General features: G+C 43.9%; 1 protein-coding gene across 3 annotated transcripts in view; it reads right to left on the bottom strand.

Annotated features, from left to right (window-relative positions):
• afap1 (actin filament associated protein 1) overlaps positions 1–19748 on the bottom strand; it is a 243923-nt gene that overhangs the window by 9203 nt on the left and 214972 nt on the right. For all 3 annotated transcript variants that reach the window (XM_061961210.2, XM_061961209.2, XM_061961211.2), the window contains one exon: positions 1886–2076. In XM_061961210.2, coding sequence (XP_061817194.1) covers positions 1886–2076 — 191 coding nt within the window. The remainder of the gene's footprint in view (positions 1–1885; positions 2077–19748) is intronic.

Raw genomic sequence — 19748 nt, 5'->3', positions numbered from 1 at the left:
TATTCAGGTGTACTGGAGAGGAGGCTACGCCGGATAGTCGAACCTCGGATTCAGGAGGAACAGTGTGGTTTTCGTCCTGGTCGTGGAACTGTGGACCAGCTCTATACTCTCGGCAGGGTCCTTGAGGGTGCATGGGAGTTTGCCCAACCAGTCTACATGTGCTTTGTGGACTTGGAGAAGGCATTCGACCGTGTACCCCGGGAAGTCCTGTGGGGAGTGCTCAGAGAGTATGGGGTATCGGACTGTCTGATTGTGGCAGTTCGCTCCCTGTATAATCAGTGTCAGAGCTTGGTCCGCATTGCCGGCAGTAAGTCGGACACGTTTCCAGTGAGGGTTGGACTCCGCCAAGGCTGACCTTTGTCACCGATTCTGTTCATAACCTTTATGGACAGAATTTCTAGGCGCAGTCAGGGCGTTGAGGGGATCTGGTTTGGTGGCTGCAGGATTAGGTCACTGCTATTTGCAGATGATGTGGTCCTGATGGCTTCCTCTGGCCAAGATCTTCAGCTCTCACTGGATCGGTTCGCAGCCGAGTGTGAAGCGACTGGGATGGGAATCAGCACCTCCAAGTCCGAGTCCATGGTTCTCTCCCGGAAAAGGGTGGAGTGCCATCTCCGGGTTGGGGAGGAGATCTTGCCCCAAGTGGAGGAGTTCAAGTACCTCGGAGTCTTGTTCACGAGTGGGGGAAGAGTGGATCGTGAGATCGGCAGGCGGATCAGTGCGGCGTCTTCAGTAATGCGGACGCTGTATCGATCCGTTGTGGTGAAGAAGGAGCTGAGCCGGAAGGCAAAGCTCTCGATTTACCGGTCGATCTACGTTCCCATCCTCACCTATGGTCATGAGCTTTGGGTCATGACCGAAAGGACAAGATCACGGGTACAAGCGGCCGAAATGAGTTTCCTCCGCCGAGTGGCGGGGCTCTCCCTTAGAGATAGGGTGAGAAGCTCTGTCATTCGGGGGGAGCTCAAAGTAAAGCCGCTGCTCCTCCACATCGAGAGGAGCCAGATGAGGTGGTTCGGGCATCTGGTCAGGATGCCACCCGAACGCCTCCCTAGGAAGGTGTTTCGGGCACGTCCGACCGGTAGGAGGCCACGGGGAAGACCCAGGACACGCTGGGAAGACTATCTCTCCCGGCTGGCCTGGGAACGCCTCGGGATCCCCCGGGAGGAGCTGGACGAAGTGGCTGGGGAGAGGGAAGTCTGGGCTTCCCTGCTTAAGCTGCTGCCCCCGCGACCCGACCTCGGATAAGCGGAAGAAGATGGATGGATGGATGGACATATTGTTATGAAGCTGTCTGTTACTACATTATATATACTTGCAGTGTGTATATTGTACATATTACATATTGTTATGAAAGTGTCTGTTACTAAATTACATATATATATATATATATATATATATATATATATATATATATATATATATATACATATATATATATATATATATATATATATATATATATATATATATATACACTTGCAGTGTGATGCGTTGAAGGAGGATTTTGAAGTTGTTTTAAAAGCTTTGAAGGTTACAACGGTGACTCCCATTCGTCATATCGTCCAAGCGTTTTTTTATCATCTTTAAAATCCCAATTAAAAAAACCAACGTGTGTTCTAGTTTCTCATAATGATTGTGAACAATAGGCAACATTTAAAAAAAAGCAGTTCTCCTGTAAGACCTCACTTTTGGGTTTGTACCCTCATGTTTATTCTAAACTAAACCAATTTGATGCTAATCAGCCTGTGTATTATCTTACTTTCCAAATGAGAACTGAATCGTTCAACAGAATCGAAAATGGAACCGGAATCGTACAAATATTTTCAATTCCCATCCCGAGACATAAGGAAGACAGTCAGCAAATATGTAGCAACGTGCTAACCTGGAGTGCAGAAGAGCTAGTTTTTGGTTCTATGGTGAGACCTAGGGTGACTCCTCCATTCAAGGCGTTCTTCAGGCTTCCTTTGACCTCTGTGAGCTCCAGCTCCAGGTTGACTCTCTCTTCCTCCTTTTGCTTGCACTCCACCTCCACCTTCTTCAGGCGTGCCGTCATGGCAGCCTGCGATCGTTTGCCTGTTGGCAGAAAAGACTGATTAGCTACATGACACGTCTATAAAACACAGTGAAGTGAAGTGAATTATATTTATATAGCGCTTTTTCTCAAGTGACTCAAAGCACTTTACATAGTGAAACCCAATATCTAAGTTACATTTAAACCAGTGTGGGTGGCACTGGGAGCAGGTGGGCAAAGTGTCTTGCCCAAGGACACAACGGCGGCAGCGACTAGGATGGCAGAAGCGGGGATCGAACCTGGAACCCTCAAGTTGCTGGCACGGCCGCTCTACCAACCAAGCTATACCGCCCCATTCATGGTGGACTGCCCATCTGGTTTGAAGAAGAAAAATGACCACGACAGGACATTTGGCTTTTTCATCATATTTTTTACTCTTCGTTTATGTTTCTTAGGGGGAACTTCTCACTATCCAGTCACGAGTAGGGACGTGACGTCCGTAAGTCCTGTATGCGTAAGCTCACGGTCCACAGAGACAAAGATTGTGAATGAAAGGAGGGCTCACTGCGTTTAGTTCATTTTATTGTTAAATCAATGTGCTCAGGTCATACTTGCCAACCTTGAGACCTCCGATTTAGGGAGGTGGGGTGGGGGGCGTGGTTAAGAGGGGAGGAGTATATTTACAGCTAGAATTCACCAAGTCAAGTATTTCATATATATATATATATATATATATATATATATATATATATATATATATTAGAGATGTCCGATAAATGCGTTAAAATGTAATATCGGAAAATTATCGGTATCGTTTTTTTTTAATTATCGGTATCGTTTTTAAAAAAAAAGAAAGTTTTTTTTAATTAAATCAACATAAAATACACAAGATACACTTACAATTAGTGCACCAACCCAAAAAACCTTCCTCCCCCCTTTACACTCATTCACACAAAAGGGTTGTTTCTTTCTGTTATTAAAATTCTGGTTCCTACATTATATATCAATATATATCAATACAGTCTGCAAGGGATACAGTCCGTAAGCACACATGATTGTGCGTGCTGCTGGTCCACTAATAGTACTAACCTTTAACAGTTAATTTTACTCATTTTCATTCATTACTAGTTTCAATGTAACTGTTTTTATATTGTTTTACTTTCTTTTTTATTCAAGAAAATATTTTTAATTTATTTATCTTCCATCCATCCATTTTCTACCGCTTATTCCCTTTGGGGTCGTGGGGGGCGCTGGAGCCTATCTCAGCTACAATCGGGCGGAAGGCGGGGTACACCCTGGACAAGTCGCCACCTCATCGCCTTATTTTATTTATTTTTTTTTTTTTAAAAGTACCTTATCTTCACCATACCTGGTTGTCCAAATTAGGCATAATAATGTGTTAATTCCACGACTGTATATATCGGTTAATATCGGTATCGGTAATTAAAGAGTTGGACAATATCGGAATATCGGCAAAAAGCCATTATTGGACATCCCTAATATATATATATATATATATATATATATATATATATATATATATATATATATATATATATATATATATATACATCCTGAAAATATGCAAACAAAACTGTGTTTAGATAATTGATACTTCAAACTTGCATAACACAACATCATCATCACTTCCGGTTCCGGTTCACCGTGCGTGACTGCTCGCTGACTGCTCGCTGTTTCGAAAAAGCTAAGTATTGTTCTATTTGTGTGCTTTTAATTGTTCTGCAGCTTTCTTTATTACTTTCTCAACATATTTAGTAGTACTATTTAACTTGCAAATCACCCGATCTCTGTCTCACCACCCCTCCCGCAGCTAGCTAGCAGCTAGCTGCTAAGCTAACGAAGCTAGTGCGGAGAAAGGCGTCGCCGGTCAGAAGGAATCTACTCCTGCACACCGTGACCAGGACTTCTCGGAAGACAGCAGGAACTTCACTCGGTGACAGAAAACACCGTGAGTATGGCTTCCTGCGCGTCTTGCACCTTACTCACGGAGAGGCTGGCTCTGCTAGAGGGCCGTGTCCGCCAGTTAGAGCAGAGTAATCTCGTAACTTTAGATATTGCGGACACATCTGCTAGCGTTAGCTGTAGCGAGCTAACTAGCCCAGCCTGTAGTAGTCCTAAGTGGCCTACAAGCTACGGTGTACCGGTTGAGACGCATAATAGATTTAGCTCTTTAGCTAGTCCTACACCCCAGTCTACCGGGCACCACACCTTAGTCATAGGGGACTCCATCACCCGAAACATAAAGCTTAGCAAACCAGCCACAATTAAGTGTATCCCCGGTGTCAGAGCACCTGACATTGAGGCTAATCTTAGGGAGCTAACTCGCAACAGGCCTAGTAAACACGTACGACAGGCTAATCGCACCACCAGTTATGCGAATATAGTTGTACACGTTGGCTCCAATGACACTAGAATGAGACAGTCAGAGATTACAAAGAGAAACATAGCCAGGACTTGTGATCTCGCTAGAAAGATGTCCAGGCATCGAGTAATTGTCTCTGGCCCCCTGCCTGCGAGAGGCAATGATGAGAGATATAGCAGATTAGTCTCGCTTAACAAGTGGCTGGCTAGCTTCTGTAGACAACAGGGACTAACGTTTATTGATAATTGGCCCTCTTTCTGGGGCAAACCAGGCTTGCTGATGAGAGACAGCCTTCACCCTAACCAGGAAGGCGCCATCATCCTGCCTAAAAACATAGACTACTGTTTAAGTCACATTTGACTAACTACACTAGAGCAAGCCCGGTCACAGGCAATTACAGAGCCTGCTAGTCCGGGTGAGGAGTCAGTTAAGCTAGAACTAGCCAGCGCCAGGCTGGATAATTCCTGTACGCATAGCAATTTTCTTAGAATAACACACAACTCACATAATGTGTTTTCTGTTGTGAATGTGTCAGGGGTAGATATGCATTCTACTGAGGTGGCAAATCATGATGCGTTCAGTCGATCGCAGCATCAAGCAAACAATCTGAAAATTCCCGTCATATCGATTCCTAGATATGGTCGAAACTATTTAAAGTGCACTACGTATAATAAACGCAACATTATTAATATTGCTACTACGGATAATTTAAACAAAAACTCATCAAAACAGCCCAATACTTATAATATGGGCTTTTTAAACATAAGATCATTGTCTCCCAAAACGTTATTAGTTAATGAGGTCATTAGAGACAACAATCTTAACGTCATTGGTCTTAGCGAAACCTGGCTCAAACCAGACGATTTTTTTGCGCTAAATGAGGCATCTCCTCCTAACTATACGAATGCGCATATTGCCCGTCCCCTTAAAAGGGGTGGGGGGGTCGCACTAATATACAATGAAAACTTTAACCTTACCCCTAACCTAAATAATAAATACAAATCGTTTGAGGTGCTTACTATGAGGTCTGTCGCACCGCTGCCTCTCGATATGGCTGTTATCTACCGCCCCCCAGGGCCCTACTCGGACTTTATCAATGAATTCTCAGAGTTCGTTGCTGATCTAGTGACGCACGCAGACAATATAATCATAATAGGGGACTTTAATATCCATATGAATACCCCATCGGACCCTCAGTGCGTGGCGCTCCAGACTATAATTGATAGCTGTGGTCTTACACAAATAATAAATGAACCTACGCATCGCAACTTTGACAATGCCCTGCGCAAAACCATTGATAGTATAGCACCGCTAAAACAAAAAAGGGCCCCTAAAAGGCGCACCCCATGGTTTACAGAAGAAACCAGAGCTCATAAATTATCATGTAGAAAGTTGGAACGCAAATGGCGCGCGACCAAGCTTGAGGTTTTCCATCAAGCATGGAGTGATAGTTTAATATCGTATAAACGCATGCTTACCTTAGCTAAAGCTAAATATTACTCAAATCTCATCCGCCTCAACAACAACGACCCTAAATTTTTGTTTAGTACAGTAGCATCGCTAACCCAACAAGGGACTCCTCCCAATAGCTCCACCCACTCGGCAGATGACTTTATGAATTTCATTAATAAGAAAATTGAACTCATTAGAAAGGAGATTAAAGACAACGCATCCCAGCTACAACTGGGTTCTATTAACACAGATACAACTGTATCTACGACGGATACTGCAATACAAAATAGTCTCTCTCTTTTTGATGAAATAACATTAGAGGAACTATTACGGCGTGTAAGTGGGATAAAACAAACATGTTTACTTGACCCACTTCCTGGGAACCTTATCGTATTATTAGGTCCATCAGTGCTAAATATTATAAACTTATCACTTTCCTCTGGCACTGTTCCCCTAGCATTCAAGAAAGCGGTTATTCATCCTCTGCTCAAAAGACCTAACATTGATCCTGACCTCATGGTAAACTACTGACCGGTGTCCCACCTTCCCTTTATTTCGAAAATCCTCGAAAAAATTGTCGCACAGCAGCTAAATGAACACTTAGTGTCTAACAATCTCTGTGAACCTTTTCAATCCGGTTTCAGGGCAAATCACTCTACGGAGACAGCCCTCGCAAAAATGACTAATGAGCTACTGCTAACGATGGATTCTGATGCGTCATCTATGTTGCTGCTTCTTGATCTTAGCGCTGCTTTCGATACCGTCGATCATAATATTTTATTAGAGCGTATCAAAACACGTATTGGTATGTCAGACTTAGCTTTGTCGTGGTTTAACTCTTATCTTACTGACAGGATGCAGTGCGTCTCCCATAATAATGTGACCTCGGACTATGTTAAGGTAACGTGCGGAGTTCCTCAGGGTTCGGTTCTTGGCCCTGCACTCTTTAGAATTTACATGCTGCCGCTAGGCGACATCATAAGCAAATACGGTGTTAGCTTTCATTGCTATGCTGATGACACCCAACTCTACATGCCCCTAAAGCTGACCAACACGCCGGATTGTAGTCAGCTGGAGGCGTGTCTTAATGAAATTAAACAATGGATGTCCGCTAACTTCTTGCAACTCAACGCCAAGAAAACGGAAATGCTGATTATCGGTCCTGCTAAACACCGACATTTATTTAATAATACCACCTTAACATTTGACAACCAAACAATTACACAAGGCGAATCAGTAAAGAATCTGGGTATTATTTTCGACCCAACTCTCTCCTTTGAGTCACACATTAAGAGTGTTACTAAAACGGCCTTCTTTCATCTCCGTAATATCGCTAAAATCCGTTCTATTTTATCCACTAGCGACGCTGAGATCATTATTCATGCGTTCGTTACGTCTCGTCTCGACTACTGTAACGTATTATTTTCGGGTCTCCCTATGTCTAGCATTAAAAGATTACAGTTGGTACAAAATGCGTCTGCTAGACTTTTGACAAGAACAAGAAAGTTTGATCATATTACGCCTATACTGGCTCACCTGCACTGGCTTCCTGTGCACTTAAGATGTGACTTTAAGGTTTTACTACTTACGTATAAAATACTACACGGTCTAGCTCCGTCCTATCTTGTCGATTGCATTGTACCATATGTCCCGGCAAGAAATCTGCGTTCAAAGAACTCCGGCTTATTAGTGATTCCCAGAGCCCAAAAAAAGTCTGCGGGCTATAGAGCGTTTTCTATTCGGGCTCCAGTACTATGGAATGCCCTCCCGGTAACAAATAGAGATGCTACCTCAGTAGAAGCATTTAAGTCCCATCTTAAAACTCATTTGACAGATTTTTGAGTGCTGTGTTTAATTGTATACCCCCCCCCCCCCCCCCCCCCCACAGGTCCGGTGGCCATGGATGAAGTGCTGGCTGTCCAGAGTCGGGACCCGGGGTGGACCGCTCGCCTGTGCATCGGCTGGGAACATCTCTGCGCTGCTGACCCGTCTCCGCTCGGGATGGTGTCCTGCTGGCCCCACTATGGACTGGACTCTTACTATTATGTTGGATCCACTATGGACTGGACTCTCACAATATTATGTCAGACCCACTCGACATCCATTGCTTTCGGTCTCCCCTAGAGGGGGGGGGGTTACCCAAGGTTTCTCATAGTCATTCACATCGACGTCCCACTGGGGTGAGTTTTTCCTTGCCCTTATGTGGGCTTTGTACCGAGGATGTCGTTGTGGCTTGTGCAGCCCTTTGAGACACTTGTGATTTAGGGCTATATAAATAAACATTGATTGATTGATTGATTGATAAATAAATATTAAGGAATATAACATAACTTGGCTTCTGAGAGCTTCAAAATGTAAAGAATAAAATGCTAAAGTTGTTGATAAACAAGCAAATATTTTAATAATTAAATATGGTCATTTTAAACCAATTATAATCATTTAAAATTAATTATTTCAAATATGTTTATTTTAATGTATAATTCGCCCTGCGATGAAGTGGCGACTTGTCCAGGGTGTACCCCGCCTTCCGCCCGATTGTAGCTGAGATAGGCTCCAGCGCCCCCCGCGACCCCAAAGGGAATAAGCGGTAGAAAATGGATGGATGGATGGATAATGTATAATTCTATGGCTGGATGTAATAAGGAGTCAGAAAAAATACAAATAAAAATACAATTAATTTTGATGTTTTTAGTAAAATATAGTAAAATTTATTTAGTTTTTTTTTTTTTAGAATTAATAAATATATTTATTTTTAGGTAAGATAAACATAATAATACAATTTATCTCTAGTCTGGATGATTTAGTTCTTGTCACTTTGTTGTCCTCCCGTCTCTTCCCCGAGGTTGGCTCCATGAGCTGGGCAAACGCCTGGAGATGCCCTACGTCAACAACACGGTAGGCGGCCCGTTGGTGCGCAGCTCGTACATCGCCGCCCTCTACTTCACCCTCAGCAGTCTGACCAGCGTCGGCTTTGGCAACGTGTGCGCCAATACGGACACCGAGAAGATCTTCTCCATCTGCACCATGCTCATCGGCGGACACCTCGTATGGAATAACGTGATTGGGGAGGCACGCTGTTTATATCGTGGGAAAGCGGACGTGAAAAAAGGCTGTCCTCACTCAGGTGCGCATGGAGCTGGAGGGGGCGTGGCCTCCAGCTCCAGGGAGAATATTTGTCCCGGGAGGTTTTCGGGAGAGGCGCTGAATTTCGGGAGTCTCCCGGAAAATTTGGGAGGGTTGGCAAGTATGGCTCAGGTGCTGAGAGCGATGCACAGAGTAAGACCTCTTTCTCTCTGTTTGGAGCGAGAGAGAAAGAAAACAAACACACACGGACGTAATAATTTAAGTACCGGACTACAAGGCGCACTTAAAATCCTTTCATTGTCTCAAAAATCGACATTGCACCGAATAACCCGGTGCGCCTTATGTACGGAATAATTCTGGTTGTGCTTACCGACCTCGAAGCAATTTTGGTTGGTACATGGTGTAATGATAAGTGTGACCAGTAGATGGCAGTCACACATAAGAGATATGTGTGGACTGCAATATGATGCCAGTAAACAACATCAAAACTTTAAACGTTCCATTGAAAATAAAGAACATTAAACACAGCACTCAAAAATCTGTCAAAATGTTTTAGTATGACTTTGAAGCCGCACCGCTTGATGGATTGTCGGCCCATAATGGCTACCGTAGTCAGAGATACAAGTATTACTATAGTGTGTGTATAAGGACCGCAAAATGGGACCCATTAGCAGACATTATCTGGCGTTTTGTTTCACAATATTATGCAAAACCAACTTCACTACCTTCTGGTACCTGCTGATGTGTATTTGAGATCTGCATAAGTCCTGAAAATTTGCGCACTCCCGCCACTGTAGTCTGTGAAGACACCGTAGTCGATAAGCTTCTTCTTTTTGTCTATCTTCTTGTTATGGGACATTCATCCTCCGCTGCTGCCATTTCTAATATAAAGCAGGGTGAAGTTCTTGTCAGAATAATTGTATCTAAGTTATCACAAAACTTTGTGTTTCAATGAGTTCCCGGCGAGCAGACAAAAGCCGTCTTTGATCTGACCAATCAAAAGGTGTGTAGGATGGGGAGCGACATGAGGGTGTCGGTTTCTTTGATGTATTGTAATCCACAGAAAGGTATTGTCTTGACCCGAGATCTACAAAGCGGAGTGGAAGCAGGACCTGCCCAAGCTCCAGGCACCTTTTCTTTGAACTGTTTTGTGACAAAGGCAGCGGCTGTTTACGACCCCCTTCCTTTAGAAACAGCTGTTGCCATGTAATCAGGGAAAGTCCAAATAAAAGAGGAGGTGTACAAGACTACAGCGTACAAGAGTACAGCCCAGACGTTTCTCCTCAATTGAGCCAAATTTAATACAGTCTCTGTTTAATTCCTTGCTTCTTGTCTTGTTTAATAGATGTCATCAGTGTTTGAACCTGACAGTTCTAACTTATATCTCGCCATGAAAGCGCTAAAAACTACCGGTGTAGTGGGTTTACATAATTCAAACACAAATTTTTAGTTTTTAGAGAGTTCCGTTCGGACGGTTTTTCACGGGACACATTTTTGGCGTTGTTGCACTAGTGAGCCACGGATGAGAAAGATGCTGCTCCGTTATTGACTTAAGTAAAGTCTGAATGTCATTAAAACAGTTAGCTCCATCTTTTGACACTTTTTCCACTCTCGTCCTTGCACGCTACACCGCTACAACAAAGATGATGGGGAGAAGACGCTGTCGAAGGTGAGCCACGTAAATAAGACCGCCCACAAAACGGCGAATCCTGAAGCGACTGTCAGAAAGCGGCTTGAAGATGATCTGTAAAACATCATCTATGCAACATTTTGACCAAAGTACCACCATTACATGTTATGTAGACCACAAGGAAGTGTTTTACATTTACAAAAAAATCATAATATGACCCCTTTAATGCGCTTTATAATCCGGTGCGCCTTTTGTATGAAAAAAGACCTGCTCATCGGCAGTGCACCTTATGATCCGGTGCGCCCTATGGTCCGGAAAATACGGTATTATAACCTAATTTCCATTTATCGTTTGATTAATTGACTTGTTAAATATCGGCCAAGACTTACAGTCACGACATCAAAACTTTTTCCAAGGTGCAAGCATCGTTGTTGTTATTAGTGTACTGACAACCTGAATGCAGCATCACAAACTTTTTGTTTCCTGTAAACACTTTCAATCGGCCGGGAGGCAAAGGACGCGAGGCTTAACAAATCTGGTTGGTGAATACGTCTGTCACAAAAAAAACGAGGATAGCGGAGGAAAACAAAACCACCTCCGCCTTTTGCAGGTATTTATGACACTACTTAAAACCTCAATGTTGATGTCGATAAATCGTGCAGACCTAATCTGCGTACAAAAATATTCAAACTTATTGAACATAATTTGTGCTATGACATGAGTAAACATGTTTTTAACATGATCCCTGCTATAACATGTAAGTGAATGTAAAGTGTGCATATTTTGTAGTACATGCTAAATGCTGTAGATTGTTCTAGATTTCACATCTGTAACCAAACTTCCCACAATTCATACTTTCCTTCATTCCTTCTACATGTCAGCGCATTTTGAAAGCATTTAGTTTAGTTTAGTTTATTATTTCTTCGGTCAGTGGTCAACAAAATAAACAAACAGTTGTACATTCATAAATTGAAAATGTTGCAGACCGAAAGGGTTTAGGCTGAAGTTGAACACTTATTGCGCCTAACTTTATAAACAATGTCAAGATGAGCTTCCAAAAATTATGAAATTTCCTTTGCACAACATATTACAAACCCTGTTTCCATATGAGTTGGGAAATTGTGTTAGATGTAAATATAAACGGAATACAATGATTTGCAAATCCTTTTCAACCCATATTCAATTGAAATACAAGATATTTGATGTTCAAACTCATAAACTTTATTTTTTTTGTGCAAATAATTAACTTAGAATTTCATGGCTGCAACATGTGGCAAAGTAGTTGGGAAAGGGCATGTTCACCACTGTGTTACATCACCTTTTCTTTTAAACAACACTCAATAAATGATTGGGAACTGAGGAAACTAATTGTTGAAGCTTTGAAAGTGGAATTCTTTCACATTCTTGTTTTATGTAGAGCTTCAGTCGTTCAACAGTCCAGGATCTCCGCTGTCGTATTTTACGCTTCATAATGCGCCACACATTTTCGATTGGAGACAGGTCTGGACTGCAGGTGGGCCAGGAAAGTACCCGCACTCTTTTTTTACGAAGCCACGCTGTTGTAACACATACTGAATGTGGCTTGGCATTGTCTTGCTGAAATAAGCAGGGGCGTCCATGAAAAAGACGGCGCTTCGATGGCAGCATATGTTGTTCCAAAACCTGTATGTACCTTTCAGCATTAATGGTGCCTTCACAGATGTGTAAGTTACCCATGCATTGGGCACTAATGCACCCCCATACCATCAAAGATGCTAGCTTTTGAACTTTGCGTCGATAACAGTCTGGATGGTTCGCTTCCCCTTTGGTCCGGATGACACGATGTCGAATATTTCCAAAAACAATTTGAAATGTGGACTCGTCAGACCACAGAACACTTTTCCACTTTGCATGAGTCCATCTTAGATGATCTCGGGCCCAGAGAAGCCGGCGGCGTTTCTGGATGTTGTTGATAAATGGCTCTCGCTTTGCATAGTAGAGCTTTAACTTGCACTTACAGATGTAGCGACCAACTGTATTTAGTGACAGTGGTTTTCTGAAGTGTTCCTGAGCGCATGTGGTGATATCCTTTAGAGATTGATGTCGGTTTCTGATACAGTGTCGTCTGAGGGATCAAGGTCACGGTCATTCAATGTTGGTTTCCAGCCATGCCGCTTACGTGGAGTGATTTCTCCAGATTCTCTGAACCTTTTGATGATATTATGGACCGTAGATGTTGAAATCCCTAAATTTCTTGCAATTGCACTTTGAGAAACGTTGTTCTTAAACTGTTTGACTATTTGCTCACGCAGTTGTGGACAAAGGGGTGTACCTCGCACCATCCTTTCTTGTGAAAGATTAAGCATTTTTTGGGAAGCTGTTTTTATACCCAATCATGGCACCCACCTGTTCCCAATTAGCCTGCACACCTGTGGGATGTTCCAAATAAGTGTTTGATGAGCATTCCTCAATTTTATCAGTATTTATTGCCACCTTTCCCAACTTCTTTGTCACGTGTTGCTGGCATCAAATTCTAAAGTTAATGATTATTTGCAAAAAAAAAAACGTTTATCAGTTTGAACATCAAATATGTTGTCTTTGTAGCATATTCAACTGAATATGGGTTGAAAATGATTTGCAAATCATTGTATTCCGTTTATATTTACATCTAACACAATTTCCCAACTCATATGGAAACAGGTTTGTATAAAAACACCTTGTACACAACATAAACACAGTTCAATTATATACACAGTAAAGGCATGTGAAATATCCTTGTACACGTGTTAAACCTTTGTACCAATTATATACTATATCCAAACAATTATACTTTCAATATTATTCATATCCCACATTTAGTTTGTAATTAACATTGATCATAGTATTAACTACTGTGTTGATTCAAGAGTGATATATTTTTTCAATACATTGGTTTCAAAGTGTTTTTTAAATGTGTGAATGGAACTGGAACAAGCTGTTCCACAGTTGAACCCCATCTACTTTTTAAGCTCGTTCTTATGTTTGCTGTCTGAAAGACAGCTGAGCCTCGGAGGTCATAGGGACTCTCCCTAGGTTTGAACCTCTCCTGTAGACACCCAGGCAGCATGTGGTTATGAGCTTTGTACCTCACAATAGCAGTGTTGAGGTCAACAAGATCGTGCAGTTTGAATGTTTTTAATTTAATAAACAGTACAGCTTCATCTCTTCAACATTGAAACATAGTTCTATAAGTATATTACTTAGTCATTTAACCAACTTCACATTCATTCTACCCTACGAAAGCTTTTCAACTCAGCTTCAGCTTTTTCAGCATTCACACCCAATTTCTACTGCAATTGCTTCCTCTAGTTTGATGTGTTGTACTGTAACTTCTAATTGGTGGCAAATGGTGGAAAAATACTTTATTTCCCAGAATGCTTCACCACACTACTAAAAATGGAGGTAAGTGTTTGTCATTTATTTTTAAAGGCCTACTGAAATGCGATTTTCTTATTTAAACGGGGATAGCAGGTCCATTCTATGTGTCATACTTGATCATTTCGGGATATTGCCATATTTTTGCTGAAAGGATTTAGTAGAGAACATCGACGATAAAGTTCGCAACTTTTGGTCGCTGATAAAAAAGCCTTGCCTGTACCGGAAGTAGCAGACGAGTAGCGTGACATCACAGGTTGTGGAGCTCCTCACATCTGCACATTGTTTACAATCATGGCCACCAGCAGCGAGAGCGATTCAGACCGAGAAAGCGACGATTTCCCCATTAATTTGAGCGAGGATGAAAGATTCGTGGATGAGGAAAGTGAGAGTGAAGGACTAGAGGGCAGTGGGAGCGATTCAGATAGGGAAGATGCTGTGAGAGGCGGGTGGGACCTGATATTCAGCTGGGAACGACTAAAACAGTAAATAAACACAAGACATATAAATACTCTATTAGCCACAACACAACCAGGCTTATATTTAATATGCCACAAATTAATCCCGCATAACAAACACCTCCCCCCTCCCGTCCATTAGAGATGCGCGGATAGGCAATTATTTCATCCGCAACCGCATCACAAAAGTCGTCAACCATCCACATCCACCCGAACTAACATTTAATCAAAACCGCACCCGCCCGTTGTTATATATCTAATATAGACGATGCAAGGCATTAGTGAGGTTATAAAGCTTTTGCCTGTTAAAGAAAGGAGACTGATTCAATGTAGCAGAGACATTCAATGCGTGCCACGCTGTCACAGCCCAGACGCACACCAGTGCGCAATCATCTGGGAGCCGGGCTGAGCGCACTTCCAAGCGCGTGGAGGTGCGATGTCCCTCGCACCTGCGGCGGCTCCACCCGGGCTCGCGCCCGAGGCTTCAGCGCGCACCGCGGCGGCCATCCTACTCGTCGCGGCCTAGCCCTCGCGGCTCTCGCTGCCGGCGACGGCCGGGTATGGGCCCGATGCTCCAGCGCCATCCATTTTCAGGGCTAGTTGATTCGGCAGGTGGGTTGTTACACACTCCTTAGCGGGTTCCGACTTCCATGGCCACCGTCCTGCTGTCTATATCAACCAACACCTTTTCTGGGGTCTGATGAGCGTCGGCATCGGGCGCCTTAACCCGGCGTTCAGTTCATCCCGCAGCGCCAGTTCTGCTTACCAAAAGTGGCCCACTCGGCTCACCAGGGTGAGCCCCACCCCTTTCGTGAGCACACTGCGCGCGGAGTGACCCCTGTTACGTGCCCCCAGCAACGGGAGTGGCGGGCAGGTAAGCTGCGCGGGCGGAGTGACCCCTGTTACGAGCCCCCGGCCACGGGGGTGGCGGGCAGGTAGGCTGCTTACCTGCTGCGCGTGACGCCGGCCGCGGCGAAGGCGGACGAGGCGGGGTGTCGGTGCGGTGGGCGCGGTGGTGACCCTGGACGTGCGTCGGGCCCTTCTCGCGGATCACCTCAGCTACGGCTCCCGGTGGGGCCCTCTCGGGGGAAGGGGCCTCGGTCCCGGACCCCGGCGAGGCGTCCCTTCTCCGCTCCGTAAAAGTGTCCATCTCTTTTATTTTTCTTCTTCTGTTGTGGCATATGCTGCAGGTGCCTGCTCGTTTTTCGTATGTGGGTAACAACATTTAACTATGTATATATATTTCCGAATTGGTTTAACTGCCACCCGCCTGAATATATTTCAAATCTAATTTTTTTTAATTTCAACCCCCCGACCCGACCCGCGGATAAAATCTTTTTTTTTTTTATTTCAACTGCCCGACCCGCGGATAATCCGCGGACTACGCGGTTTTGTCCGCAAACCGCGCATCTCTACCGTCCATATAACCCGCCAATACAACTCAAACACCTGCACAACACACTCAATCCTACATCCCAAAGTACCGTTCACCTCCCCAAAGTTCATACAGCACATATATTTCCCCAAAGTCCCCAAAGTTACATACGTGACATGCACATAGCGGCACGCACGTACGGGCAAGCGATCAAATGTTTGGAAGCGTACTCACGGTACCGTGTCTGCGTATCCAACTCAAAGTCCTCCTGGTAAGACTCTCTGTTGTCCCAGTTCTCCACAGGCCAATGGTAAAGATTGACTGTCATCTTCCGGGAATGTAAACAATGAAACACCGGCCGTGTTTGTGTTGCTAAAGTCGGCCGCAATACACCGCTTCCCACCTACAGCTTTCTTCTTTGCTGTCTCCATTGTTCATTGAACAAATTGCACAAGATTCACCAACACAGATGTCCAGAATACTGTGGAATTTTGCGATGAAAACAGACGACTTAATAGCTGGCCACCATGCTGTCTAAAAATGTCCTCTACAATCCGCGACGTCACGCGCTGACGTCATCATACCGAGACGTTTTCAGCAGGATATGTCGCGCGAAATTTAAAATTGCACTTTAGTAAGCTAACCCGGCCGTATTGGCATGTGTTGCAATGTTAAGATTTCATCATTGATATATAAACTATCAGACTGTGTGGTCGGTAGTACTGGGTTTCAGTAGGCCTTTAATATTTGGGCCAAAACCTTTGTTAAACGTGACAAGAAATGCATCTCAATTTCATTGAATTTAATTCCACTTCCCGTGATTCCAATTCCAATCCAACATCCTCTAGTTGGGAGTCAATTCTATTCAAATTCCATTCTTCAAATTATTTGAACTGAAATTCCAAGTTTGGAATTTTGCACAAGGATCTTCAGCTCTCACCGTAGCGGTTTGGGGCAGAGTGTGAAGCGACTGGGATGAGAATCGGCACCTCCGAGTCCGAGTCCATGTTTCTTGCCCGGAAAAGGGTGGAGTGCCATCTCCGGGTTGGGGAGGAGACCCTGCCCCAAGTTTAGGAGTTCAAGCACCTCGGAGTCTTGTTAACGAGTGAGGGAAGAGTGGATCGTGAAGTGGACAGGCGAATAGGTACGGCGTCCGCATTAATACAGACACTTGTGGTAAAGAAGGCAAAGCTCTCGATTTACCGGTCGATCTACGTTCCCATTCTCACCTATGGTCGTGAGCTTTGTTAAAGCTAAAGTTAAAGTACCCATGATTGTCACACACAAACTAGGTGTGGCGAAATTATTCTCTGCATCCATCGCCCTTGATCACCCCCTAGGAGGTGAGGGGAGCAGTGAGCAGCAGCGGTGGCCGCGCCCGGGAATCATTTGAGTTATGACCGATAGGACAAGAATGCCCTCCCGGTAACAGTTAGAGATGCCACCTCAGTAGAAGCATTTAAGTCCCATCTCAGGGGCACAGGTCCGGTGGCCATGGATGAAGTGCTGGCTGTACAGAGTCGGGACCCGGGGTGGACCGCTCGCCTGTGCATCGGTTGGGGACATCTCTGCACTGCTGATCTGTCTCCGCTTGGGATTGTCTCCTGCTGGCCCCACTATGGACTGGACTCTCACTATTATGTTAGATCCACTAAGGACTGGACTCTCACTATTATGTTGGATCCACTATGGACTGGACTCGCACTATTATGTTAGATCCACTATGGACTGGACACTCACTATTATGTTAGATCCACTAAGGACTGGACTCTCACTATTATGTTGGATCCACTATGGACTGGACTCGCACTATTATGTTAGATCCACTATGGACTGGACTCTCACTATTATGTTAGATCCACTATGGACTGGACTCTCATTATTATGCTAGATCCACTATGGACTGGACTCTCACTATTATGTTAGATCCACAATGGACTGGACTCTCACTATTACAGTATGTTAGATCCACTATGGACTGGACTCTCACTATTATGTTAGATCCACTATGGACTGGACTCTCACTATTATGTTAGATCCACAATGGACTGGACTCTCACTATTATGTTAGATCCACTATGGACTGGACTCTCACTATTATGTTAGATCCACTATGGACTGGACTCTCTCACTATTATGTTAGATCCACTATGGACTGGACTCGCACTATTATGTTAGATCCACTATGGACTGGACTCTCACTGTTATGTTAGATCCACTATGGACTGGACTCTCACTATTATGTTAGATCCACTATGGACTGGACTCTCTCACTATTATGTTAGATCCACTATGAACTGGACTCTCACTATTATGTTAGATCCACTATGGACTGGACTCTCACTATTATGTTGGATCCACTATGGACTGGACTCTCACTATTATGTTAGATCCACTATGGACTGGACTCTCACTATTAGGTTAGATCCACTATGGACTGGACTCTCACTATTATGTTGGATCCACTATGGACTGGACTCTCACTATTATGTTAGATCCACAATGGACTGGACTCTCACTATTATGTTAGATCCACTATGGACTGGACTCTCACTATTATGTTAGATCCACTATGGACTGGACTCTCACTATTATGTTAGATCCACTATGGACTGGACTCTCACTATTATGTTAGATCCACTATGGACTGGACTCTCACTATTATGTTAGATCCACTATGGACTGGACTCTCTCACTATTATGTTAGATCCACTATGGACTGGACTCTCACTATTATGTTAGATCCACCATGGACTGGACTCTCTCACTATTATGTTAGATCCACTATGGACTGGACTCTCACTATTATGTTAGATCCACTATGGACTGAACTCTCACTATTATGTTAGATCCACTATGGACTGGACTCTCACTATTATGTTAGATCCACTATGGACTGGACTCTCACTATTATGTTAGATCCACTATGGACTGGACTCTCACTATTATGTTGGATCCACTAAGGACTGGACTCTCACTATTATGTTAGATCCACTATGGACTGGACTCACACTATTATGTTAGATCCACTATGGATTGGACTCTCACTATTATGTTAGATCCACTATGGACTGGACTCTCACTATTATGTTAGATCCACTATGGACTGGACTCTCACTATTATGTTAGATCCACTATGGACTGGACTCTCACTATTATGTTAGATCCACTATGGACTGGACTCTCACTATTATGTTAGATCCACTATGGACTGGACTCTCACTATTATGTTAGATCCACTATGGACTGGACTCTCACTATTATGTTAGATCCACTATGGACTGGAATTTCACAATATTATGCTAGACCCACTCGACGTCCATTGTGCAGCCCTTTGAGACACTTGTGATTTAGGGCTATATAAATAAACATTGATTGATCGATTGATCATGGGTACTAGCAACCGAAATTAGTTTTCTCCGTCGGGTGGCGGGGCTCTCCCTTAGAGATAGGGTGAGAAGCTCAAAGTAAAGCCGCTGCTCCTCCACATCGAGTATAGCCAGATGAGGTGGTTTGGCCATCTGATCTGGGCCTACCAAACGCCTCCCTGGGGATGTGTTTAGGGCCCATCCGACCAGTAAGAGGCCACGGGTAAGACCCAGGATTTGTTGGGGAGACTATGTCCCCCAGCTGGCCTGGAAACGAGCTGGACGAAGTGGTTGGGGAGAGGGAAGTCTGGGCTTTTCTGCTTAGGCTGCTGCCCCCGTGACCTGGCCTCGTTGGATGGATGGATGGATGAATAAAGCTGTGCCTGGCACAAATGCCAGCTTATGAACTCTACTTAAGATCTCTGTGCAGCTACCCTCAGACAGACTCATACCCCAAATCCCCTCCCAAAGTGTCTTCATTGAAGTCAGAGACTCAGGGCATAAAAGAATCATTTGGTTCCAAATACGTGTTATTGATCCTTGTAAAGTCGGAAGCGGTGTCAAAAACAGATCTAAAACTGTGTCAGTCGA

Source organism: Nerophis lumbriciformis, linkage group LG05 (assembly GCF_033978685.3).
Source record: "Nerophis lumbriciformis linkage group LG05, RoL_Nlum_v2.1, whole genome shotgun sequence".
Classification (NCBI taxonomy): Eukaryota; Metazoa; Chordata; class Actinopteri; order Syngnathiformes; family Syngnathidae; genus Nerophis; species Nerophis lumbriciformis.
The sequence above is the reverse complement of the archived record's forward strand: the minus strand, read 5'-3'. Positions and strand labels throughout refer to the sequence as shown.